We start from the raw sequence: 11,945 nt of genomic DNA on the forward strand, positions 1-11,945 counted from the left end.
ATGAATGTGACTAGGTTATGTCTAGTGGGTCTAGATTATTATATGGGTCTACCTTTGAGTAGGATGAGTGTTGAATACCATCCTTTTAAAGGTTAAAATGATTTGCATTTTAGATACTTGGAGAATGTATTCTTGCTAACCAGGATCAGGAAGAGAAATTGTGTGTGTGTGTGAATGCTTTCACTGAAAAAGAATGGAAGGAAACTAGGCAACTCTTGCATACTATCTGTATAAGCTATACTAGTTTTCCTGTTGCTAGCCTCAGACTCCCATGGTTTCTGTATCCCTGAATCTGCAAGAGAAAGGGGAACTGTCTAAATTGGACCCAATTGTTGATAGAGGAAAACTATTTCCTATAGGCGTCTTTGTTTCTTTAAGTGCATTAGGTGTGCTGAATATCCCCGGGTCAGAATATATTCTGGTTACATATAGCAAGATGTGATACAGCAGATGTGACTCTAGTAGTGGGCCTACTGGCAGAGAATGGATGAGTCAGGCAGTTCAGAATAGCAGCTACTGAGTGCTGCTTTCAATGCAGAAATACATGGGTTTCTACGGACCAATCTTTTTCAGTACATGCAGGTCCTGCTTTCCCACCCTGAAATGCCAAAGGAAAAACGTGTGTGTCTGATTGCTCTCCCTCTGTCCATTGTTTCTACCCAAAATGACTGCTTCTGACTAGTGAAATGTAAGTGGGCAAACTCCAGCAGTTTAGCTATGTGAATCAGCCGCATGCGTTGAGAGGTTTTGGATGAGCATTCAGATAGCAAAGCCCTGTGTGTATACCAAGATGCAGGTAAATACCTTTTTCCCTAACAAATTTTGCCAGTAAAAACTTGGAATAGGCTCCATTTACAGCAACTGTGCCTTTTCCCTAGTGCATTCACCCTGGGCCAGAAGACCGGATACTTCAGGGAGTTTTGTGAAAATGCAGGTTCTGTCCTTTTTAAAGGCTTCACACCTGTCGGTTTGACATGATGTGCATTGTTTAACTGTATAGAAATCTGAACAATTAGTTTGCCAACCTGGGACTTCCGTCATTCTGTTTAACTTTGGAACAGAACCTGTTGTTCCAACTGCAACAAGGCTGCATGTGTGGGCGGCAGCCGTTTAACAAAACCGCAACATTAAAGACTAGGAAAAAGAAAAGGGCAAATTCTTTTTGTCAAATGCTTTATTTCAAGTGGAAGGTTTAACAGATGAACAAGACATATGAAAAGAAATTTACAGATCTAATTACAAAATAAATACATAAAAAGTTGCTTTTTGACTGACACAGTCTATAATCGCCTAGGGAACTCTGTTGTTTATATCTTTTCCTTACACGCGGAAAAGAAAGGATGCTCCAAGGCTTCTGCAAGAGTAATTCTTTTGGCTGGATCATACTCCAACATCTTCCCGATGAGATCAAATAGATTTTCATGGTCGGCGTCATGGCACTGCATGAATTCCTAGGAGTAAGGGGGAAAAGAAAGTTACCACCCTGACACTAAACAAATGAGGGGTAGGGGAAAGTATTGTATGGTTATGCAGTTACACCTCTTACCTTCAAGGGTTTACAGCGTCTCGAAACGTATCTTCCAGCAGAACTATGCTCATCCCAATCCAACTGGTCATGGTGGAAGTACTTGCGCTTTCTTGTTATGTAAAAAGAGAAGAAGTAATAATTATGAGTGACAGGCTGCATTCAGTTGCTTGAGATTTCTCATGAAAAAGGAAGAATGACTTTGAGGGACAACGTATGAGGGGTGTATTTAGAACTCCATTAAAAAACAGGGTTCTTAAACGCATTTTAAGGGCAGAATTATCTTCCCATGGCAAAAGCTACCCCTTCCAGAAGGCATGAGTTGCATGTTTAGAAAACATGAATACAGTCATACTTGGGCTCCTGAACGATCAAAAACCGAAGTGATCCAGTTTTTGAACCTTCTTTCGGAAGCCAAACATCCAAAGGGGCTTCCTACAGCTAATCAGAAGCTGCGCTTTGGAAGTCGAACGGACTTCCGAAACGGATTCTGTTTGACTTCTGAGGTACGACTAAACTGTTCAAAGTGTAACTTGAGTAATCCATTTGACATGTCAACTTCATGTTAGTACCATTTCCCCTATACAGTCCTACCTCGGGTGAAAGTTGCTTCACGTTGAGCGTTTTTTGGGTTGCGCTCCGCGGTGACGGAATGTGTTACTTCCAGGTTTTGCCGCATGCGCTCAAAATGTCATGCACAGAAGCACTGCGTTCTTTTCAGGATGCGAACTGAGCTCCGGAACAGATCCCGTTCGCATCCAGAGGTACCACTGTACAATACTTTCGTAGTCCTGGATACTAAAACTAGCAGTGCACTGAGCACGAATACTACATTGAGCTTACCTTGAGTTATGTAAGCCATACTTCCTGCTACTATCCTCAAACAAAAAACAAGCAGTCAAGTAGTTCAAATAGTGACTCAGCAACTGATCTACACTGGCATTAGCAAGCCATTTTATACTCTACACTACCATATTCTTGAATATGCACACTGACGAGTGAGAGGTGGTCTATAAATATTAAAACAAGTATCTGCAACCAGATCTGAAAATGCATGAGGTTTCAGTTCCTCTAGAATTATGCAACCAAATACTGCAAGTAAAAACATTCTTCAAATTACAACTGCCTATAGAACAAGGAAGGACATTTCTCAAACCTACTTCCAGGTCAACCTAGTGAATACATTTAAATTTATAAGCACTTAGCAGTTATAACTCCTAAACCATGCTTAAAACAGGCAGACTTTGTATTTGTAGATGAATGGGTTCCCATCAGAAGTCGCTGCATGTTGTTAAAGAGCCTCAAACACAAAGCACTTTCATGCCCAACGTATATGTTCACACACAGGTATCTGGTTACATTATGGAATTTAGGTAGTGATGGGCATCAACTTGGTTGGCTTTAATTTATGTAAGGCCTATGTTCCATGTCCACAGTCTGAGGCCTCTGAACAGCAGGCAGACTATTTTTAAAATTGTTTTTTCCCATTCACGGGCAATTTACCATATAGCTTCCTCATGTGTTTATGTGCATTATGGAAGTATTGTCCACACCCATGCCAAGGTACACATGGACACTGTCACCAGTATAAACCAGCCTAAGTTGCACTAGGTCAATTGTTCTGTCAGGAAAAGCATTTCAGCTTGCCAGATTAAACAATACCCCCTTTCCTCCCCTTGTTCTCTCGCCCCTGCAGGGGCCACAAGGAGAGGAGGGAAAGCCCAATTGTGAAGCGTAAGTCATTAGCTATAGCCGGCCCAATATTCCAAGGAGGGTCTGGACTGTATTCATTATAACATTTATTTGTGAAGCGGCTGCTATGACAACAATGACTACAAACTGATCAAGGGAAACGTAAAATAGAAATGGATGGCACTGTGCTATGGGGCGGGAAATAGAAATGGAACCTTGAAAAAAGTTTACCTGGTTTTCTGGACCATATGAATTGGTAGCGGTCCCAGTATCTTTTCCATCATTGCCAGGTGCTCCTTACTGTCATGTGTCTGTTAATAAAGATGGAATATTGCCATATAAGTGTGTTTGAAAAACTCAAAAGGAAAGCTAGAACTATTCACAGTATATAAAGCCAACTACTATTGGAGTGTGGGTTCTCTGGCAGCTGCATAGCTTTGAGGATAGCAAGTTTGTTTTTGCATAATAGTACCTATATAAAAACAAAACAAATTCCTTCCAGTAGCACCTTAAAGACCAACTAAGTCAGTTCTTGGTATGAGCTTTCGTGTGCATGCACACTTCTTCAGATACACACGCACACGAAAGCTCATACCAAGAACTGACTTAGTTGGTCTTTAAGGTGCTACTGGAAGGAATTTGTTTTGTTTTGACTATGGCAGACCAACACGGCTACCTATCTGTAACTAGTACCTATATAAGGTAAGGTTAAGTAGTACCTAGCATGCTCCTAAACAGTCAGCTCTCCACAGCAGCTGCAACTTAGTAAGGCTCATGAAACTGATCAATGGCAGTAGGCACCCACTACACAAAGTACTGCTATAAAGGGACACAGCACTGGGCTCTGAAACTGAAGAAACACCCAGCTAAGTCCATGTGAACAAGAAGGGTTTGTACTATTCCATTCCTCTCAACCCTTTTTGGAATTCAACTAGTCAGTAAATTTGAAATGCAACATCAGAAGAGAGGCTGCCGTCCTATTGCAGAACTGAAGGTCAAATACTTCACACAAACTGGAGTTTATTCTGATTCATCAGGTAACATTAAAAAAAACAAAATTTAGCTCTTTGTTTTTATGATAGCATTTTCTGTAAAACATCTTATCACATGTTCCCAAGTAAGATTTGTCACTGCTGTCTCTATAGCCAACGTTTCTGCAGTTTCCTACCGGAAATACAGTGAATCCAAGGTAATATTCAATAAGAATGCAGCCAATGCTCCAAACATCGCAAGGCTGTGACCATCCCAAGGCTGTGAGGAGAGAAAATAAAGGATTATGCTTATCTAATAACATTAAATCATGTAGCTTTTTCAAACCTAAGGTGTTACTGATCTGCAACTGAATTGCTTAAAGAGCTCTTCAAACAGGTTCATAATATTTTGTAAATGGGAAAGTCACAAAACAAGACTGCCTAAAAAAGAAACCCTAATTCTAATGTAAGTTCAAGATGAAACCAACATTTGCTACACTTAGAACTTAGAATTAGCATTTAGGCTGAAATTGCAAAATGCACAGGGTGCCAAGAAGGTAAACAGAAACTGATACTAGCATCTCCTAAAGCAGCCTCACTAAGCATGGTCTAAAAATGACTCACAAAAGTACTGCAAGAAAAGTAACTTTCTAGACTACTTTTCTACTCACCCAAAATAACTTCAGGAGCTCTGTAATGCCTTGTAGACACAAGAGTACTATGGTGTTCATAGTCGTATGTTGCACTTCCAAAATCCACAACTTTGATATCTGGATTTTTCAGGGTACGCTCATCACGTTTCTGAAATAATACCATAATTACTAAGCATACGCGCAAAAGAGATCAATGGTGAGAGGAGCTTTTTAAGAAATGAGAGATTTACCAGTTTGGGATTGTATGCTTCTGTGTAGTCAGACTTCACAAACAGTATGTTTTCAGGCTTCAGATCTGTATGGGTTAGCTTGTTTGAATGCAAAACTGTAAAGAGAAGTCAGAAAATTATTACAAGAGATGTTAAACAGAACTCCTACATATGCTGTTCAATTGTGCCTTTTCTTTTAACTACTAACTGCTTTGAGTCTTAAGAGACATTTTAGAAACAGAAATAAAGTGCTATGTGTACTTACAGTTTACAGATTTGCAAATCTGGTAAGCCATTCGCCTAATGTGGTCAAGACTGAATGGCAGAAAACTGTTTTCTTTAATGAAGTCATATGTACTGAGTCCCAGCAGTTCAAACACAATGCAAACATGGCCATGATGTTCAAACCATTCCAACATCTGGACACAGCGACTGTAAATACAATAATAATGTCATTCACAAGATGCTACAAAATAGTCAGGATAATACTCAATGTTAGTTATACTAACAGTAGACCCACTTAAAGCCCATTTATCTTAATAGGTGTACTCAAAATTCAGCTCAGCTAGAGATGATCCAGGGTTCTCAACTGAGCTTACAAATTTAAAATTTAACATAAACAAAAAAATTGTATTCAGTACACCAATGGAAGCCCCCATTATTTTCTTCTGAAAAGGAATCACACAAATAAACACAAAGCATGCAAGCATTTGTAAAAACTTCACATTTTTATAATATACTTACAATATGTTGTTAGGATCGGATTTATTTATGTGCTCCAGTACTTTTATTTCTGAACGAGCTGCTTCTGTGTATCTATCAACATTTTTGACTATTTTTACTGCTACATGTCTGCCTCCCCTAAAAAAAAAGTTTTGAAAAGTCACAAGACTACTCCATGGCATAAAGCGAAGTTTAAACAAGTTTTGTTCAGTTAAATAACTATTCATATCAACACTTAAATTATTTCTAGCGTATTATTTTTGTGGAAATGCATATTATTTTGAAGGAAAATGACAAGCTGAATGAACAATGCTAACAGGGAAATGCTGAACCACAAAAAGCTGGTGTATCCATTTTACTATCACTCTAATAGCACCATGGTGCCTTACACAACAACAAACAAAAAGATCCCCTTTCTGAGGAGCTTACAACTTAGATTTAGACAATGAAAAGACAGAAGAATTGAGACCAGATGGGAAAGGGAGATGAGCATGTGTAAGTGCCATCTTAAGTACCTAGGTTTCTTTGTTTCATCTGGAGGGAAAGAACTATGTGTCACCATTTAGGTGTCAGGCTCTTACAAGAAAAAAGTTGAACTTACGCTTTGTTATCAATGCACTCCACGACTTTCCCAAAAGCACCTTCACCCAGAATACTGACAATTTCATCTAAAAACAGAGGGGAGAAATTAGTTATACAAACAGTGGTGTATTGTCATTATTCAAAATACCATGCTATGTTCTAGGTAGTGCCGCTATGTTAAAAAAAGTGTAACTAGACATCTTTAAAATATTTAATTGGACAACTCTTCAAGACAGTTATGTCTATCTCATTCTAAATTAACTTGCTCACTATAAAAGAAGTTCCAATTAAAATTTAACTTCTATATAAAAATAATCTCCCCCCAAAGAAAAAAACAAAACACAGAACAAAAAACCAAAGAAAGGAAAGGACTTCCAAAGACTCCTGGCTTCTTATCTAAAAGAAATTATTCTATCTGAAAAGTGTATAAGTTTTGAAAAATATTCTATACATCTTGCACTTAGTACGTCTCCACTCTGACAGATCAGGTGACCCTCCTCATCATCCTCTACACTCCTCGATCTTTTCCTTCGGTGACTCCTCTGGTAACGGCAAGTGCGCGGCACCAAGATCATCCAGCCAATCAATAAACCCGAGTGAATTCAGGGCAGAATACGAAATTCATTCAGCAGGGAGATATTCAGGCATTCAGATACGCGCCAGGCCACAAACGGTTGGCAGGAACAATTTCAAATTCCCCAGAATTTCACAGGGCACATAGTTTAGGGTTACAGGAGAAAAACATGGCAAGGAACAGATTTTCAGATAAGGTACTTCAAGTGGCAAGGCAATAACACACAATATAAACGCTTTTAAAAATATGGTTCACTAGAAAAACTATATATTTTAAGATTTGCAAATAAAATGTCTTCTGTTTAATGCTGTAACATAACAAGCACTGGAATTTATACTGCATAATGTGCAGCCTTTTACTGGTAAATAAGGTGTGTCAACAAAATGTAAAGCGTTTAAAGTACATATTGTACAGTACACATAATTTGTTATAGGTGTTCTGTGAGTAATGTCAAAAATCACAAAACCTACTTAACTGCACACAGCCACCACTTCAGTTGAGGAGATATGTGTATTACACATATCCATCCTGAGCATTACACAGCACCCACTGCTATCCTTGTCGACTTCTCCCTCCCTCAGCCAATTATCAGCACCACTTCTGGCAGCACTGATCCACTACTGGATGGTTGGGAGTGGGGAAGAGAAATGTGTGGACCAAGTCCATCAGCTGATAACCCAACAGTACTAGCTGTACTAAACATGCAACTCCCATCCTTGGAGCACCTATGTGCTAGCTTGGTAAGATAGATCGGTGCAAAGAAACTTGTTTCCCTGCACCATCAACCTTCCTGATTTGGGATCACGGTCTTGTTTGGCTGTTCCACAAAGGTTATGAGAGATTACGTTAATCTAATAAATAGTGTTTAACATTTAACACAAGCACATCAGTATCAGTTTACAAGGCATTTATTCCACTTTCATTTTTGTACTGTCCAATAAGACATTCAGAATGTAACTTGAAGCCACTGGTTCCACTGAATTTGCCTAACAGGGGAAACAATATTCATGGTGCATATTAGCCATACTTCCAACGAATGCCTAATTCAGGTATTCAAGCAGAAAAAATGGAATACTGCCTGATAAACAAGCAATAGTAATAAAACTAGAAAATATTTGTCTACATGTTACAGAACTTTCCCATTTCAGGAACGTAAGATCTAGCAGAAAATGCATACTTCTATGCTAAAATACATCTCCAACTCGCTTCATTTGTGTGATTATTCAAGTGAATAGTTATATGTATAATCACATTCAAGGTGCTCTAAATTATACATACCGCGTGTGAATGATGTGATTTACTATGATGAGTCTTGTGTTTTCTTTTGTAACTGCTTCCACCGCTATGCCCCGATGACTTGCTACTGTGGTTGTGATAACCATTTTCATGGTCTCTGCAATGGTGCCTGGTTTCAGACAGTTGACTGTAGTTGTATCTGTATTCTTCCACATAACGGCGTTCATGATTATCTCTTTCATGGAAGGAGCTGGCATCTGAATAAAGGCTAGGAGAGAAACAAACAAAAGAATATAATGTGGAACATTAAACTAGCAGTTCTCATGCATGCAAGTTATGTCTGTTTACAAATATTTCAAATTCAGACTGAGATTTAAGGTATTCATTGGAAATTTGAAGACAGAAATTGGATGGCCATCTGTCATGGATGCTTTAGTTGAGATTTCTGCATCGCAGGGGGTTGGACTAAATGACCGTTCCAACTCAACAATACTATGATGCATATTGATAACTTTAATAAGATACAGACTTGCCATATGGGGTGGGGGTGAACTAACTCACCTATCATAATTTTGGGTTTGAGTATATCTGCAGCGCTTTTTCTCATGCGTACTGCTGTATGATTCTCTTCTTCTCTTATGATGGCTGCTGCCTTTTTTAGGATCCAAACATTGTTTTTCTTCCCAATCAGAATAGTGTGTTTGCTTTGAATACCGCATCTGTAAATACATACAATTATGAGACAAAAAGTCAACAGTAACTTTTTCTGTATACACCAGTTTTAGAACTATTTTCAGTAAATCTCTCTCTTCCTATCAGTCTATTAAGCAGTGCAATGAGATCAAACTTAAATATACAATTTAAATGGCTTCAATTCTACCACAGTCAAATGAGAATTTTTTTATTGGGGCCCTACACTTTGAAGCACAGAAATGCCTCAGACTCATATTAACAGTAATTATTTGAATAGGACCAATCCATATTCACAATGCAGTGTAAGCTTTAGAACTACAGAAATCTTACATTAAAAAAAAAACATATAAGCAGAAAACAAAAAACAAACTGATCAGAAGTACTGCCACAAAGTTACTATGCAAGCTTGCATATTTTACCAAGTAATTTCTTCGTCTGCTCATTTTAAACCCACATTTTAATTCTCAATGTATGTGCGAGTTCAGTACATTTTAGCAACACATTACTCTTAATGATTATACTCAAAACTGCTGCCACCTAAAACACATCAACGAGACTAAATACTACCAACGGCTTATGCAACTGACTAGCAGGGATTTCCAAAATACTGCAGTGACAGCAATCCCCATTAATGTACTGCAATATGAAGCCTAACATGGAAAAGAAAAAGCACTCATATTAATGGAAAAGCACAGCACTTTACACCCCACAGTACAGATCAAGTGCTGAAAATTGAAACCCCTTGAAATGCCCCAGCGTGAGAAGTCTTACCTTCCAGAGGCAGCACACCCTAAGAGTCTACCCCACCAAGCAAGGTAGAGTGCTTTTAAGCTCTCCACATTGCTTGCTGGGCTCTGAAAGGCTCCCAGCAAGATCTTGTGAGGTCATCTGAGATCTCAGGATAGCCTCCCAGAGCCCAGTAAGCAAGAAGAGCTTAAAAGCTCTTTTTGCGCATCGTTAGTTTTTAAGCATGCCACCTTCTGTACATTTAATTTCTGCAATTTCAACTGGCCAGCCAACAACCACATAAAAGTTGAAACTGTACAAGTTAAACGTGCCTCAGATATGAGTTGCCTGTATAGCCAGTGGCAAAATGTGCCCACAAATTTGGGCAACTTGTATGCCAATACAGTATTACTATGCTAATAGAATTATATATTACTGGGCATTAACACCATAGGATAACTTTTTAAAACCCCTTTTGTATACAAACTATAGTAGCAACCAACTGAAACTGACATAATCAACCACAATCACACAAAAACAAAAAGAACAAGTGACTGACACTGTATAGTTCAGCTACCCAATACCTAGCTCCTGAATACACTTCACAGTGTTTGACTGTATTTCAGTAAATGTTCTTTCGCGGGAAGTGAGAAACAAGCCTTCTTGGAGATGGCATACCCTAGCTGGGGCGCCACCAGTTGCCAGCCCCCACATCTCTGATGGAAGGGAATACAGAAGGATCTCAGATGAAGAAGACCTGAGCATCCAGACAGGCACATATTCAGATGGGTGATGCCTACCAGTTTGCCTCTTTTTCTGTCTCAATTGTTTTGAATTCGCTCCTGTTATTTATATACCTATACAGTGGTACCTCGGGTTAAGTATTTAATTCGTTCCGGAGGTCCGTTCTTAACCTGAAACTGTCCTTAACCTGAAGCACCACTTTAGCTAATGGGGCCTCCTGCTGCTGCCATAGCACGATTTCTGTTCTCATCCTGAAGCAAAGTTCTTAACCTGAAGCACTATTTCTGGGTTAGTGGAGTCTGTAACCTGAAGTGTATGTTACCTGAAGCGTATGTAACCCGAGGTACTACTGTACCTATAGATCTCTGAACAGCTCCTTTCTTTCTCTTCACGTCCCAACGAAACAAGCTCAATCGGGAATTACAACTGGGAGGTACTAAGAACAAGGCCTTTTCTGGTGGCGACACTGCAGCTCAGGCACCCTCTTCCCACGGGGCAGCAACAGCACCACAGGCTTTTCTTCTCTTTCCTGCTTTTAGCCAGGCTATGCAAACATCCTTTTCCTTATCAACAAGCAGTCCCTTTTTGCTATTTTAACCACCGCCCTCAGTTTTAGAAAGGCCAATACTCAGGGTTTGTTTACCGAGTACGGTTTGGGGGGGAGAGTGGTAAACAGGAACTGAACAAGCAGAGACGAAAAAAAGGGAACTTCGCGCTTGTGATTTTCCCCAACCGGATTTATTCCCTGGAGGGACCCATCTCCTTTCCGCCCACTTCCATTCCGCCTTCGTAATTTTTTTGATTCCATTTGTTACTGCGGAAGGCATTTTTAGGCTATAGACCCCCCCCCGGGTTGCCAGGTCATGTTGATGATCTTGTTTGTCGCCGTTTTTACAACAACCCCCTTAATAGATATCCCTTCAGTCCTGCTCGCGGCTGTGCTAAAACCACAACACTTATTACTACGACGCCGGTGACGCACTGGGAAGTTATGTCGCTCGTGTTTGCACTGCCTCGGTTCTCGGAGAAATCGGGGGAGACGACACAAAAAGCAGGTGGTTCTTGCCCCCGACATGTGTGAGCCGGGGAAGCGCCAAAAAAGCGGATTAATTTCACAAGAGGAGCTCGGACGGTTAGAAAGGGACGCGACGTGCCTCTCGCGTAGGCGACGCCAAACCCAAGGCCTCGAAGCCATTTTAAGCTCGCCTTCCCTGAGGAGAACATGGCGGGAAGGGCTCGGCTTTGGAGGGAGGGAAGCCATTCTCGACCAGCCAAGCCAACCCCATCCCGGTGCGTTTCCCCCTGAGGGGAAAAAATCGTGAGGTAAAAATAGGAGAAGCTCCCCCTTCCCCCCCTCGGATATTTCCCCTCACGCGCCATTACTACCGGCCGTTCCGTGGCCCCGAGCCGACCCACACCCGACACTTACGGCTCTCCTTTTCGGAGTCGACTCCGCTTCTCAAAAGGCGCCTCCGGACACGACGAGCCTTCCCGTCTCTCCTCCTCTCCGGCCTCAGCAACCGCCGCTGGGGGGGGGGAAAAAACAACAACCGTCCGCCTCGACAAAATGGCGCCGGCTGCGAGGAACCTTCTGGAAGTGGGAAGGTCGTCACAATG

At 40.6% G+C, this 11,945-nt stretch overlaps 1 protein-coding gene across 1 annotated transcript; it reads right to left on the minus strand.

Annotated features, from left to right (window-relative positions):
• Window positions 1-1,156: 1,156 nt before the first annotated feature.
• Window positions 1,157-11,938, minus strand: CLK1 (CDC like kinase 1). Its single transcript, XM_081840177.1, has 13 exons — window positions 11,758-11,938; window positions 8,727-8,884; window positions 8,208-8,433; window positions 6,807-6,897; window positions 6,375-6,441; window positions 5,795-5,911; window positions 5,316-5,482; window positions 5,072-5,166; window positions 4,860-4,989; window positions 4,386-4,468; window positions 3,449-3,528; window positions 1,547-1,637; window positions 1,157-1,451 (listed from the first exon to the last, which is right to left on the minus strand). The coding sequence occupies exons 2-13, from the start codon at window positions 8,882-8,884 to the stop codon at window positions 1,308-1,310; spliced, it is 1,449 nt and encodes a 482-aa protein (XP_081696303.1). The 5' UTR covers window positions 11,758-11,938; the 3' UTR covers window positions 1,157-1,307.
• Between the last annotated feature and the right edge of the window lie 7 nt (window positions 11,939-11,945).

This window comes from Podarcis erhardii (genome assembly GCF_964252035.2).
Source record: "Podarcis erhardii genome assembly, chromosome: 1".
Classification (NCBI taxonomy): domain Eukaryota; kingdom Metazoa; phylum Chordata; class Lepidosauria; order Squamata; family Lacertidae; genus Podarcis; species Podarcis erhardii.